General features: G+C 48.2%; 1 protein-coding gene across 3 annotated transcripts in view; it reads left to right on the top strand.

Moving 5' to 3' along the window:
• The first annotated feature begins 458 nt into the window (after nucleotides 1-458).
• LOC139554038 (M-phase inducer phosphatase 1-like) overlaps nucleotides 459-15,693 on the top strand; it is a 30,903-nt gene continuing 15,668 nt past the window's right edge. The window contains exons 1-7 of one of the 3 annotated variants that reach the window (XM_071366939.1): nucleotides 459-973; nucleotides 1,428-1,513; nucleotides 1,905-1,956; nucleotides 4,147-4,188; nucleotides 4,364-4,682; nucleotides 4,813-5,007; nucleotides 6,796-6,978. In XM_071366939.1, coding sequence (XP_071223040.1) covers nucleotides 774-973; nucleotides 1,428-1,513; nucleotides 1,905-1,956; nucleotides 4,147-4,188; nucleotides 4,364-4,682; nucleotides 4,813-5,007; nucleotides 6,796-6,978 — 1,077 coding nt within the window. In that variant the 5' untranslated portion in view covers nucleotides 459-773. The remainder of the gene's footprint in view (nucleotides 974-1,427; nucleotides 1,514-1,904; nucleotides 1,957-4,146; nucleotides 4,189-4,363; nucleotides 4,683-4,812; nucleotides 5,008-6,795; nucleotides 6,979-15,693) is intronic. The other 2 variants (XM_071366936.1, XM_071366937.1) reach the window with 2 other exon arrangements.

Below are 15,693 nucleotides of genomic sequence, written 5' to 3'. Positions count from 1 at the left end.
AAGTCAACAACACTCATTTCATATTCTAAAATGCATATCATTGGCTACCTGTCATGACTACGCTGCTGTCATGAATTTGATTGGTTCGTTGACGAGTACGTCATGGAAATGACATCCCTTCCCATTTTCATGCTGAAAAGTCCCAACTGAATCCTTGGGACCTCCTAACTCTTACGTCACCCCATTGAAGGTGACATTTTAAACGGTAAAGGTTATGATTAAAGGTTAGAGTTATGGTTAATGTTAGCGTAAGGGTTATTGTACGGACGTCCCAATGATCCCGAATAGCACAAGCGATGTTCCAGCCAGACAACCTCGCAGAAAGGGAAACGCCTCTGGACGAGCAGAATGTAACGACGTCTCTGATTGGACGTGCAGGATGTAACGACGTCTCTGATTTGCCGAAAGCATTGGCGCTTGTGAGCATCTATTTTGAACGTAAATACAGTCAGCTGCATTTACTTCCTCAGAACTTGAGTGGGGCCTGTCAGGGAGAGGACACAGCTGTGCAGCTCTCTGACAGAATATAAAGTATGTACTTTTAAGGCAAGATGCTGTTCTAAATTGTGGTTTTCCAAGACGGGGTCTGCAAACAGCTTGCCATGGTTGTTTTGCATTTATTACTCTTCACACTCATTCTGCAAGTTTCCTAATTTGGTTAGCTAGCCTGATTTTTTTCGGCCTGTGTATTTTCACCGATATTTTGGCCTTCTTTAACAGGCATCTAAATTGAATTCCATTCAAGGAACTATCATTGGATTTACCTTGTAAAAATGGAAAACGTTACCAAAGATTTCAGTCCAGTCACCTTGACCAGCAGGCCCGACAGAGTCTCAGGGCTTTCCTCGATGTCGGACATGATGATGGCCTCGCCTTGCATCAACAAGAGTCTCTTCTCTCCTGGACCCACAAATGTACTGTCTCCCGTCACTAATCTGGCCCTAAACATGAACAATCTAGCTGGACTTGGGAGGTAAGAGTGTAATACAATGTATGTTGCTATGCTAGTTAGCTATGTTGTTTTCATCTAACTGCGTGAAAGCTGCACGACAACTACATTTGGGACATAACATCGGGAGTCTGTTTGCACTCTTGAGTTTTGCATTGTTCTGGTGGTCTGCGACAGAAAGTAACCCTACCACCATATAGCCGGCTTCACCGCAACAAAAAAAACGGTTATATTGTGGTAGGGTTGTTTTATAACCATTAGTCCAAACCCGATCATTGGTCCAACCAGTCTTGCAACTAAACTAAAGTTTCACCCCGTTTCGTTCGCTTCAGTTTAAGAAACGTTTTGCAACAGAATCGGCATAATGAATACTCCCCAGCTAGCTTGGTAGTTAGCTAACTATTTCAAGCTAATGGAAATTGCTAGTTTGGCTGGTTGTTAGTAAAGTTAACGGATTATGTAACCCGTTCCTTTACAGCCAGCAATGTGACACTCCAAAGCGGAAACAACGTGTGCCCCTCCTGAAGTTTCCGTCCGTCGCCTCTGACTGCTCCTCTGATGCAGGTACGACAAAATGTTTGACCCCAATATGTCGATATAATGTTGGCAATAGGAACTTGGCTTGCTATTTTAAAAGGTCAAATATTTTTTTTGCGAGGTGTGTAGCCCTTATATTTAGTCATTTCCTGTTTTTTTAAATTCTGCTCTTTTCAGTTGTGCAGTTTGACCACCTTGAAAAAATGTGTAGGATATTTTCCTTTTTTACCAGTACAGGACAATACATGATACACATTTTTTGTTATTAACAGGACAGGAAAAAAGCCAAAATGTACATGATTTAAATATTCTCTCCTGTGTCACCTTGTAGACCTGTGGGGAGAATGTGTTCTGATTTGAACTAGTCAACGGTTTACGATCAGATCAACTGTTGAGGTGTTTCTCCATGTTCTTCCAGGTCTTGGTATGGATTCCCCCAGCCCCATGGACCCCATCCATGTTGAAGAGACGTAAGCTATAGTCCTCTTGTCTGGCCCAATCTATCTCTCTGTTCTAGCAATGCTTACCCTCCCTTCCTCCGTACTATCCCTCCTCCTCTTCCTCATCCCGATGGAACACGGCCAGTGTCACCAGCTCAGCTGTGCTCTGGGATTAGGTGTTACTACAGATTAACAGACAAGATGCTCTTATACTACAGAACTTTCCCTAGTTAAAGGATGGGCTCATGGGAGATGTTGAACCAATGATTAGTCAGATGCACCAATCCCCTTGCTCGGATATAGAAGCAAACAGTTACAGTGGTGTTAACGGATGATATTTATACCTGACTCTTTTCTTATAGAATTGTTATACAGTTTCTAAAATGTTAATTCATTATTGTGGAAGGCATTATCTCCTAGCAGTGGGCTTCAGAGGAACAATAGGAAAGTCATTCTGCTTTGGAAGTTGATAAACTTGTAACCCCACTTTTGAGAAAATGGCCCTTGAATGTTTTGGTACTACTACTGGAGAGCTCTTCTTTGTCTACACCCATTCAGCATTATTTATACCGTCTTAACCCTTAAAGAGATGGGTGGGGATAACATGTGAGGCCATGTGCTAAACAGAGTGAGTAGTGTAGTAAACAACCAAATATTTCAAGACTAAAAGTGGTGAAAGTAGTAGCCTACGATAAGGAAAAACTCCAGGTTAAAATACAATATCTAGTCTTTGGCATGGATCCTAATCTGACTTTGGTGCAGGTCACGTTGTTCTTCACATTACCGTCTCTGGTAAACACACACTATATCAAATAAAATCTGTTTATTTGTCACATGCACAGGATACAGAAGGTGTAAACGGTACAGTGAAGCGGTTATTTGCATAGTAGCTAATTCTACATCACTTTTATTCTTGTATAGCAATGAAAACCATTTTTCGGATTCGACTAATATTACTACACAGATCATACAAGTAACGCTAGCTAGCGAGCCAGCAAGCTAACGTTCGCTAGCTAGGTAACAGTACGCTTTAACTTGCGATGAAAATGACTTTCTGACGAAATTAGAAACGTATAATGTCTGAAAATGTAGCTAGACTCTTACCCATTATACATGGAGGAACGCTTCACACTGACTGGAACCATTTAACTCTGTTCTGTTTGTAGCTACATCTTGTTTGGCGTTGTGTCAACTCACTCCGGTTCACACAGACTGGAACCATTTAGCTCTGGTTTGTTTGTAGCTACATCTTGTTTGGCCGGCGTTGTGTCAAGTCACTCCGGTTCACACTGACCGGAACCATTTAGCTCTGGTTTGTTTGTAGCTACATCTTGTTTGGCCGGCGTTGTGTCAAGTCACTCCAGGTTCACGCTGACCGTGGCGTGTGTAGAAAGGAGCCCATCACTTTGTCCTACTGATCTGTCGATGGCGCCCGCTAAATTCAGGGCATCGATGTTGTAGAAAAAAGTAGCAACATTTTTGTAGTTCTCGATGGCGTTATGTTTAAAAACAGCCGTGGTAGAAAGCATTACCGACACTTACTGAGCATCTCACGTTATAGACAGAAGTATGCTACATGGCAGACCAATCAGAACTCATCTCCCGACATGTCCAGCCCCATCAATTATCTCAGCCAATCATGGCTAGAGGGAAGGTTCCTGGCTTTTTTCCGTAGCTCCACTCATAATTTAACAATTTTATTTGTTTACAGATGGAACTAAGTGTGTTTATTAAGGCACATGAAAGTTCACATGTACCAGAAGGCATTTCAAAATACAAAATGTTTGATAAACATGTCAAAGACGTTGAAATGCCTCTCCAGTGAGGTAGTGACGTGCGACATAAGCCCAGCTTCCTGAAACGAGTCACTTATGGTAGATTAGCAGACCCCCCACCCCCCCGCCTTTCTCCTCTGTTTCTGTCTGTGTACTCATCTCTTCCCCCCCCTCGCCTGCTACTCTATTCTACGCATACTACGTTCTGGGCATTAGCTGGCATTGCTCTGTTGTACAGCGATAAGGAGAGACCACTTCCTGCCCCTCTCTGTACTCTTCTTCATTAGAGGCAGCCAGGGTCTTTGTCTGTCCTGAGAAGGTAATTTAGTTGCAGACCTCTTCTGGCCTGGTTAGTGGCGAAGGCTTCCTGGGTCCTTTTCACTGTGTAGGGCAAGGATCTCAATAAATTGGTCTGTCACTGAATGTAAATGTTTGTCTCTGGCAGGTTTGAGAAGGCCATTCTCCAGTCTGGAAGAGTTGTCAATGAGTAAGTGCTTAGTCCCTCGTGCTTAATGAATCGCTTTTTAAGTCTCATTTGACCCTAATTTGCTATCTGGGGAGTAGTTTCCTCTTTTCAAAGTTCATAATCCAAGCTCCATATTGATTGAGTGACTGGTCCATCCATGTTTACTGACGGTGTAGCTTCTCTTCCCCACTTAAAGTAACATGCCAATCCGAAGAATCAACTCTCTGCCACTGCAGCTGCCAGACTTCAGCCCGGCTCTGAAGGGTCCGGTCCCAGGGAGCCCGAGTCAGCAGCGCCACGGGGCTTTCGGACGGCTCGGCTCAGCCCAGGATACAGCCGCCTCCTCTGAGCACAGCGTTCACGGTGGACAGGGAAACAAGGAGAACCGGGAAAGCTTTGAGTTTAAGAAGCCTTCCAAGCCCATGTCACCCTGCCGTATGAGGTCCTTCCATAGTGAAGGGGAGGAGAACAAGGACTTTGCCCCCTGGCCCAAGGACTTTGGCCCAGCGCTCGTGGTGGGTAGCACGGACACACACACTTACAGACACTCCGACATCATCAATATGTGACAGTGGACCAGCGGTTGTGTTGACGTTCAGACAACATCAGTTAACCCTTTCTTGTCTCCTTCCTTTCTTCCTCTAGCTATCTCCGTCCCAACGCCTCAGCTCATTGGATGACAGAAGACCCGTCTTCCCGCATCGCTGCTCCCTGGACGATGACGACGGTTTCCTTGACGTTCTGGATGACCGTGAGGAGGAGTGTGACATGCCCATGGGGATGTCCAGCCTGCTGACCGCTCCGCTTGTGAAGGACCGCACCGCGCCAGGAGATGACTCGGTATGGATGTTTAGCCACCAGATGTCTGGTTTTAGTCTGCCTGTCTTTCTTTGAAGAAATCAGAACCAGTCATTTTACTTTTGAGTCATTTTAAAGGGAGTTTACCCCAAAATCCAGAAATTCCTAAGTGATTCCATACATTGAAACCATTTCAGTGGAGTTTGTCGTCTCTCTCTCCCTGTACGGGTCATGTGACGTTGCTGGATGCAGGCCTCTCTGCTCCTTTGCCTGTGAATTCATGATTCAGAAATCCTACAAGTGTGAACATTCGTTGTTTTATTGAAATCGTACAGACTAAAGTGCTCTCGGTTTTGAGTGAGGAAATGTGTGCTTTTCCACTGAAATCATTAGCCACAGAAGGGGAGATGGGTAAGGACGGGCACAGAAGGGGAGATGGGTAAGGACGGGCACAGAAGGGGAGATGGGTAAGGACGGGCACAGAAGGGGAGATGGGTAAGGACTGGCACAGACGGGGAGATGGGTAAGGACGGGCACAGACGGGGAGATGGGTAAGGACGGGCACAGAAGGGGAGATGGGTAAGGACTGGCACAGAAGGGGAGATGGGTAAGGACTGGCACAGAAGGGGAGATGGGTAAGGACTGGCACAGACGGGGAGATGGGTAAGGACTGGCACAGACGGGGAGATGGGTAAGGACGGGCACAGACGGGGAGATGGGTAAGGACGGGCACAGACGGGGAGATGGGTAAGGACGGGCACAGAAGGGGAGATGGGTAAGGACGGGCACAGAAGGGGAGATGGGTAAGGACGGGCACAGAAGGGGAGATGGGTAAGGACTGGCACAGAAGGGGAGATGCCCGTTTCTGTCGTTCGGTGACCGGATCTGGGGCGACCGTTTCTGTCGTTCGGTGACCGGATCTGCAGCACCAGTCTGTGTTGGTCCAGCTGCAGCACCAGTCTGTGTTGGTCCAGCTGCAGCACCAGTCTGTGTTGGTCCAGCTGCAGCACCAGTCTGTGTTGGTCCAGCTGCAGCACCAGTCTGTGTTGGTCCAGCTGCAGCACCAGTCTGTGTTGGTCCAGCTGCAGCACCAGTCTGTGTTGAACCAGGGGTGTGTAGGGGCTGTGGTCCAGCTGCTGCTGTGGCTAGAGCGGTGGGGGCCACCTGAAGCTCAATCTGAATACTCAGGATCAAATAAATACGTTCCGTGACACCGTCGACCATTGGGCATCAGACATTTGCAGGTTGTTTTACTTTGTGTATCGCTGTGTTCACTTCCCTGCTGAAAGCCCCTTCATCTGCGTAACGTGACGTTTGTCCGTAGCAAGGATTCCCCCGAGAGTTGTTACTCATCTCCACTGCTGTGGCAGTCGGCTACATAATAGCAAATGTTTTGGGTGGAAAAGGTTACATTTCCGAACTTAAAACCGATACTACTTTTGACAGAAATGGCTCATTTGGCCGTAAGCTTTCAATAAAACAACTAATTTGTCCACATGTTTGATTTCTGAACCATGAATTCACTGACAACGGAGCAGCGAAGCCTGCATCCAGCAACGTCATGAGTCACGTGACCCTTTTTTACAGCTGTGTCAGTACACTAATGGGTGTACAAATTTTCAATGTATGGAGTCACTTGGTAGTTACTGGATTCTGGGTAAACTCCTCCTTTAACTGTGGCTCTTATCCAGAGTAACACCGTCGGTGTTCAACTAGGGTCAGTAGGAACGACTACCCTTACAGCCACTATCAGCACAGTCCGTGCTAGGACGAAAACAACAGGTGTCCACGGTAGCATCAAACTAACTTCGTCTTTGTCCTCTTCCTCAGCCGGTGGTTCGTTGTCGGCCGCGGGGTCTGTTCCGCTCGCCCTCCATGCCCAGCCAGGCGGACCGCACACCTCTGAAGCGCCCCCAGGACGAGAACACGCCGGTCAAAGTGAAGAGACGACGCAGCCTGGCGGAAACTCATGGCACCACCGTGGACCAGGACGACTGCTCTCCCAGCAAGATGGTACGTACCTGCTCACAGTACTTCCTGCCTAATGTCTTCACCCCCTAGTCAACTGGTCCTGGTACTTCCTGCTTAATGTCTCCACCCCCTAGTGAACTGGTCCTGGTACTTCCTGCTTAATGTCTCCACCCCCTAGTGAACTGGTCCTGGTACTTCCTGCTTAATGTCTCCACCCCCTAGTGAACTGGTCCTGGTACTTCCTGCTTAATGTCTCCACCCCCTAGTGAACTGGTCCTGGTACTTCCTGCTTAATGTCTCCACCCGTACACAGTCGGTGAGGTTTTTTGGGGGGGGGGATCGATTTGAGCAAGGAGAACCACAGAATCACTAATCTTGATCACAAAATGATTTGTTATTTGGAAAGTGATTTTCTAGATCAGTGTTTTTTGTCTGACTGCCATGTTTTAGATCTGTTGAATCACTTCAGGGCCTTCAGAAAGTATTCACACCCCTTGACTTTTTACACATTTTGTTACAAATTACGATTTAAGGTGATTTTCCCCCCATCACTGGCCTACACACAATACCCCATAATGTCAGTGGTATTATGATTTTCCAAATTGTTACAAATTTAATAAATGAAAAGCTGAAGAATTCAACCCCTTTGTTATGGCAAGTCTACAATCAGGAGTAAAAATGTGCTTAACAAGTCACATAATAAGTTGCATGGACTCACTCTGTGTGCAATAATAGTGTTTAACAGGATGGTTGGATAACAACCTCATCTCTGTACCACACACACACAATTATCTGTAAGGTCCCTCAGTCGAGCAGTGAATTTCAAACACAGATTCAACTACAAAGACCAGGGAGGTTTTCCAATGCCTCGCAAAGGAGGGCACCGATTGGTAGATGAGTAAAAAATAGAAAAGCAGACATTGAATATCCCTTTGAGCATGGTGAAGTTATTAATTACACTGTTGATGGTGTATCAATACATCCAGTCACTACAAAGACACAGGCGTCCTTCCTAACTTAGTTGCCGGAGAGGAAATGGCCTCGTTTCACCGTGAGAGGAAATGGTGACTTTTAAACAGAGTTTAATGGCTGTGATACGAGGAAACTGAGGATGGGTCAACAACATTGTAGTTATACCACAATACTAACCTAATTCAGAGTGAAAAGGAGGAAGCCTGTACATAATACATGTTTCTTTTTCTCTAAAATATGCATCCTGATTTGCAACAAGGCACTAAAGTAATACTGCAACAAAAAAAAATTGTGACTCAAATCACTTTTTGTCCTGAATAAAGTGTTATGTTTGGGGCAAATCCAATACAACACGTCACTGAGTACAACTTTCCATATTTTCAAGCATAGTGGTGGCTGCATCATGTTATGGGTATGCTTGTGTTACGAACCGGCTCATAACAAAAAGGGGGAGACAACACGGAAATAAAGATATAACAAACATATTTATTAAAGTCAACTATATCCAAGTAACAAAGTGAGTGGATGTATACATAGATGGTGATAATGGTGTTGAGAGGTGCCAAAACAAATGAACAAAAAGAAGTACCGAAATGCCACAACCAAAAACAACAGTTTGTCTGTGTGGAGAGTCTCCTCGATGTATTTATCCCCGGGACACACCCGAACCCAGGTGTGACCCACCTGGCTGATGACCCACCGGGCTTCGCCCACCGACATCCTATTAAGGAAAACGAGCGAAGAGAGAATTCGACAGAGTAGGAGGATCATGACCACCAAGAACCTCGGAACACCACACCAACCAATCAATACTGCTCTGGTAAACGCTACCCCACTGCCCTGGTTAACGCTACCCCACTGCCCTGGTTAACGCTACCCCACTGCCCTGGTTAACGCTTCCCCACTGCCCTGGTTAACGCTTCCCCACTGCCCTGGTTAACGCTACCCCACTGCCCTGGTTAACGCTTCCCCACTGCCCTGGTTAACGCTACCCCACTGCCCTGGTTAACGCTTCCCCACTGCCCTGGTTAACGCTACCCCACTGCCCTGGTTAACGCTACCCCACTGCCCTGGTTAACGCTTCCCCACTGCCCTGGTTAACGCTACCCCACTGCCCTGGTTAACGCTACCCCACTGCCCTGGTTAACGCTACCCCACTGCCCTGGTTAACGCTACCCCACTGCCCTGGTTAACGCTACCCCACTGCCCTGGTTAACGCTACCCCACTGCCCTGGTTAACGCTACCCCACTGCCCTGGTTAACGCTACCCCACTGCCCTGGTTAACGCTTCCCCACTGCCCTGGTTAACGCTTCCCCACTGCCCTGGTTAACGCTTCCCCACTGCCCTGGTTAACGCTACCCCACTGCCCTGGTTAACGCTTCCCCACTGCCCTGGTTAACGCTACCCCACTGCCCTGGTTAACGCTTCCCCACTGCCCTGGTTAACGCTACCCCACTGCCCTGGTTAACGCTTCCCCACTGCCCTGGTTAACGCTACCCCACTGCCCTGGTTAACGCTTCCCCACTGCCCTGGTTAACGCTACCCCACTGCCCTGGTTAACGCTACCCCACTGCCCTGGTTAACGCTACCCCACTGCCCTGGTTAACGCTACCCCACTGCCCTGGTTAACGCTACCCCACTGCCCTGGTTAACGCTACCCCACTGCCCTGGTTAACGCTTCCCCACTGCCCTGGTTAACGCTACCCCACTGCCCTGGTTAACGCTACCCCACTGCCCTGGTTAACGCTACCCCACTGCCCTGGTTAACGCTTCCCCACTGCCCTGGTTAACGCTACCCCACTGCCCTGGTTAACGCTACCCCACTGCCCTGGTTAACGCTACCCCACTGCCCTGGTTAACGCTTCCCCACTGCCCTGGTTAACGCTTCCCCACTGCCCTGGTTAACGCTTCCCCACTGCCCTGGTTAACGCTACCCCACTGCCCTGGTTAACGCTTCCCCACTGCCCTGGTTAACGCTTCCCCACTGCCCTGGTTAACGCTACCCCACTGCCCTGGTTAACGCTACCCCACTGCCCTGGTTAACGCTACCCCACTGCCCTGGTTAACGCTACCCCCACTGCCCTGGTTAACGCTACCCCACTGCCCTGGTTAACGCTACCCCACTGCCCTGGTTAACGCTACCCCACTGCCCTGGTTAACGCTACCCCACTGCCCTGGTTAACGCTACCCCCACTGCCCTGGTTAACGCTACCCCCACTGCCCTGGTTAACGCTACCCCCACTGCCCTGGTTAACGCTACCCCACTGCCCTGGTTAACGCTACCCCACTGCCCTGGTTAACGCTACCCCACTGCCCTGGTTAACGCACAGGAAGCAACCTTTAAGAGGAAAGAAATAAGGACAGCAGGGAACAGAAGACTGGAGTGACTGGACAACACAACATAAACAGTGGACGACACGCATTACCTTTTGGGGACAACGCGTATAAGAACGTGTGTCCATCGATCAATCGGACCAGACACGTTCAGGAACACGAGAGAGAGCGCGTCAGCAATGACATTATCAGTCCGCTCTGATTTGCCGCACATCGACATGGAATGCCTATTAAAAACAAACACCATCTCATTATCCTCTGGTATCATCGTAGACCTCAAGAAGTTGAGAGGGTTATGGTCGGTTCAGACCCCAATAGGTACTACTCCCGACCCGACAGACCTCGACGTGTCGTAGCGCCCATATGAGAGTGAGCGCTTCTTTTTCCACGACCGAGTAGTTCAACTGATAACTTTTTGGAAAAGAAACTTAACAGGCCTCTCAACACCGGACACATCTGCTTGCAGCAGGATTGCACCTGCCACCACGTGACTCGAGGAGCAGCTAGCCCCGGAGCTGAGGTAAGCAATCTCTTTGCATCCTCAAAAGCCTGTTGACAAGAGAGAAGACCAGGTGTAAAACCGCCTTAACTTTCAGCAAATCTGTCAGGGGAGCAACTACAGTAGAGAAGATAGAAACTATGGTAATAACCAATCATTTCCAAGAAACGCATCAGTTCCTTTTTTTAGTAGTTGGCGGTGGAAAAGCATCAATAGCTACCACTTTAGCCCGAACAGGACGCACTTCACCCTGCCCAACCACCTCACCAAGGTACGTAACGGTCGCCTGAGCAAACTCACACTTAGCCAGATTGATAGTGAGGTGACCCACAGCCAGGCGGTCGATCAAGGCTCGAATACGGGACAGATGCTCCTCCCAAGTATCTTCATAAACTTTTACATCGTCCAGATAAACAGCCGACCAGACCGGAGACAACCCTAATTCATAAGGCGCTGAAAAGTGACGGGTGCTTTACGCCGAAACTCATAACCGAATACTTGTTTAATTTTGTGTTCTATTTAGTTTTGTAGGTGTATCAGAAAAGAACTAGAAGAATCAGACCGACCAACTCGTCTCGCCTGTCAGCAGGTAGATGAGCTAGAAGGTTATTCAAAACATCCAGTGACTGAATTTTTCATTCTACCCTGCAGTACGCAGTAGTTGGGACCTGGGACATCTTCACCGTGCACAGTCCTAACATGACAAAAAGAAGAACCCAGCAATGTAACCTTACTGGCCAAAAGAACAGGTTTACCGTCCTCTGCGGACTCCCACTCTTCGGCCCCAGAGGAACGTGGGTAATAGGGGTTTTAGCAGATTTACATGGCACAGTTGGTGCATTTTCCTCCGGTCAGGAGTGGCAACTAGATAGTTTTGCTCAGTGTACTTGCGCACCACTGTATATGGACCTTGAAACTTTGCCTGAAAAGGAGAACCAACAATTGGCAGCAGAGCAAGAACCTGGTCACCTGGACTAAAGTGATCGGCTCAGCTCGCCGATCAAATAGTCCTTTCATCCTCCCCTGTGACGATGACAGCTTCTCTTTACCCATCTCACCAGCGGTGTACAGGCGTCACTGGACATCACACACAAGGTAACAGGGACTGAGGTAGCTTGGGAGACTTCGTCATCCTGTAGCACCGCTAGAAGCCCACGCAGACTATGTCCCGAACAATAGGTCATTTGGACTGAAACCTGTGCTCTCCTGTGAAACCTCCCTGGCGGCAAACAGTAACCAAGGCAACCCCTCCTCCCAATCCTTATCCATCTCTCAACAAAGACTTAAGTGTTTGATGGAAACGATCCAGTGCTCCTAGCCTCTTCGCGTGATGGGTGCTAGCTAAATTTGTGTTTAGTATGGAGCTGTTGGAGAACTTGACCAAACAGATTTACAGGTGAAATTAGAACCTTGAATAACCTTATGGATTCCAAACAGCGAGAAACTGAGTCGAAGCTTTCAGCACAGACTTAGTGGTGATGGGCAGCAGGAAACCTTGTGGTCTGACACAGTGAACGGCTACCATTCTTAGAGCAGAGGACCAACACAGTCAATAATCAGATACTCAAAAGGCTGGCTGACTACGGGAATAGGAAACAGCAGTACCGGTTTAATAGCTTGATTGGGTTTACCTGTTAATTGACAGGTGTGACAGGTTTTGATGAACTCATAAACATCCCTCTTTAACCTAGGCCAAAAGAAATGTCTTAATATGCGATTGTAGGTTTTCCTCACACCCATATGTCCAGCAACGTCATTGTGGGAAGTTGTCAACAACAAGTTGTCAACACCAACTCACGAAGCTTAACTGGTACAACAACCTGACTAGTCACCTCCCCAACAAAACAACCACCACGAGACACCCACCTTCTCATCAGGACATCCTCTTGGAGAAAATAGCCATGTGTGACATCTCCCAACTGTTCCACAGGCACAATTTGGTCATGCAACTCTTCTAATGTGGGGTCAGCCCGTTGCGCCTTGATTAGATCTGAGCAGGAGGGTACAGATAACGGGATAACAGGGAAAGTGGTGACATATTTCTTATTTCTTTGTAACTTCGTCGTTAGCCGGCTCAGTGACCAGGTCGCCACGGCTCATGGACCCGTGTCACTGCGCCCTCTGAGAACACCTCTGGGGAAACGCTGCTCGCTCCGAGAACACCTCTGGGGAAACGCTGCTCGCTCCGAGAACACCTCTGGGGAAACGCTACTCGCTCCGAGAACACCTCTGGGGAAACGCTGCTCGCTCCGAGAACACCTCTGGGGAAACGCTGCTCGCTCCGAGAACACCTCTGGGGAAACGCTGGTCGCTCCGAGAACACCTCTGGGGAAACGCTGCTCGCTCCGAGAACACCTCTGGGGAAACGCTGGTCGCTCCGAGAACACCTCTGGGGAAACGCTGCTCGCTCCGAGAACACCTCTGGGGAAACGCTGCTCGCTCCGAGAACACCTCTGGGGAAACGCTGCTCGCTCCGAGAACACCTCTGGGGAAACGCTGCTCGCTCCGAGAACACCTCTGGGGAAACGCTGCTCGCTCCGAGAACACCTCTGGGGAAACGCTGGTCGCTCCGAGAACACCTCTGGGGAAACGCTGCTCGCTCCGAGAACACCTCTGGGGAAACGCTACTCGCTCCGTGAACACCTCTGGGGAAACGCTACTCGCTCCGTGAACACCTCTGGGGAAACGCTACTCGCTCCGAGAACACCTCTGGGGAAACGCTGGTCGCTCCGAGAACACCTCTGGGGAAACGCTGGTCGCTCCGAGAACACCTCTGGGGAAACGCTACTCGCTCCGAGAACACCTCTGGGGAAACGCTGGTCGCTCCGAGAACACCTCTGGGGCAACGCTACTCGCTCCGTGAACACCTCTGGGGAAACGCTGGTCGCTCCGAGAACACCTCTGGGGAAACGCTGGTCGCTCCGAGAACACCTCTGGGGAAACGCTGGTCGCTCCGAGAACACCTCTGGGGAAACGCTGCTCGCTCCGAGAACACCTCTGGGGAAACGCTACTCGCTCTGAGAACACCTCTGGGGAAACGCTACTCGCTCTCATTGTGAATTCCTCCAAACGATGGATTAGTGGAAACCACTAGAGATGGAGACCCGACAGGCCATAACCGCTCACCATCCAAGTTATTCCCAAGGATAACGTTGATACCCTCAATAGGCAACGAAGGAAGCACCCCTACAACCTCTCCTTTCACCAGTTCACAATACAACATACATTTATGTTTGTTTTTCTTTGTTTTTCCTTTTTTGGTTACTACATGATTCCATGTGTTATTTCATAGTTCTGATGTCTTAACTATTATTCTGTAGAAAATAGTACAAATTAAGAAAACCCCTGGAATGAGTAGGTGTCCATACTTTTAACTGGTACTTTGTCAAGACTTTGTCATAAATGGTTGTCTAGCAATGATCAACACCCCAATATGACAGAGTTTGAAGAGTTTTGAAAAGAATGATGGTCAAATGTTGCACAATCCGGGGTGTGGATTTACCCAGAAACACTCACAGCTCTTAGGGATTTACCCAGAAACACTCACAGCTCTTAGGGATTTACCCAGAAACACTCACAGCTCTTAGGGATTTACCCAGAAACACTCACAGCTCTTAGGGATTTACCCAGAAACACTCACAGCTCTTAGGGATTGACCCAGAAACACTCACAGCTCTTAGGGATTGACCCAGAAACACTCACAGCTCTTAGGGATTGACCCAGAAACACTCACAGCTCTTAGGGATTGACCCAGAAACACTCACAGCTCTTAGGGATTGACCCAGAAACACTCACAGCTCTTAGGGATTGACCCAGAAACACTCACAGCTCTTAGAGACTGACCCAGAGAAGACTCACAGCTCTGAGAGACTTACCCAGAAACACTCACAGCTCTTAGAGACTGACCCAGAGAAGACTCACAGCTCTTATAGACTGACCCAGAGAAGACTCACAGCTCTGAGAGACTTACCCAGAAACACTCACAGCTCTTAGAGACTTACCCAGAAACACTCACAGCTCTTAGAGACTGACCCAGAGAAGACTCACAGCTCTTATAGACTGACCCAGAGAAGACTCACAGCTCTGAGAGACTTACCCAGAAACACTCACAGCTCTTAGAGACTGACCCAGAGAAGACTCACAGCTCTGAGAGACTTACCCAGAAACACTCACAGCTCTTATAGACTGACCCAGAGAAGACTCACAGCTCTGAGAGACTTACCCAGAAACACTCACAGCTCTTTTAGACTTACCCAGAAAGACTCACAGCTCTTAGAGACTTACCCAGAAAGACTCTCTACTGTAATCACTGCCAGAGGTGACTAACATGTATTGACTCAGGGTGGTTGAATACTTGTCTAATCAAGATACACTGAGTGGACAAAACATTAGGAACATCTGCTCTTTCCATGACAGACTGACCAGGTGAATCAATATCACATTTTATTGGTCACATACACGTAGTTAGCAGATGTTATTGGTCACATGGTTAGCAGATGTTATTGGTCACATGGTTAGCAGATGTTATTGGTCACATGGTTAGCAGATGTTATTGGTCACATGGTTAGCAGATGTTATTGGTCACATGGTTAGCAGATGTTATTGGTCACATGGTTAGCAGATGTTATTGGTCACATGGTTAGCAGATGGTATTGGTCACATGGTTAGCAGATGGTATTGGTCACATGGTTAGCAGATGGTATTGGTCACATGGTTAGCAGATGGTATTGGTCACATGGTTAGCAGATGGTATTGGTCACATGGTTAGCAGATGGTATTGGTCACATGGTTAGCAGATGGTATTGGTCACATGGTTAGCAGATGGTATTGGTCACATGGTTAGCAGATGGTATTGGTCACATGGTTAGCAGATGGTATTGGTCACATGGTTAGCAGATGGTATTGGTCACATGGTTAGCAGATGGTATTGGTCACATGGTTAGCAGATGGT

Source organism: Salvelinus alpinus, chromosome 25 (genome assembly GCF_045679555.1).
Source record: "Salvelinus alpinus chromosome 25, SLU_Salpinus.1, whole genome shotgun sequence".
NCBI lineage: Eukaryota > Metazoa > Chordata > Actinopteri > Salmoniformes > Salmonidae > Salvelinus > Salvelinus alpinus.
This window is presented reverse-complemented; position numbering and strand designations above follow the sequence as displayed.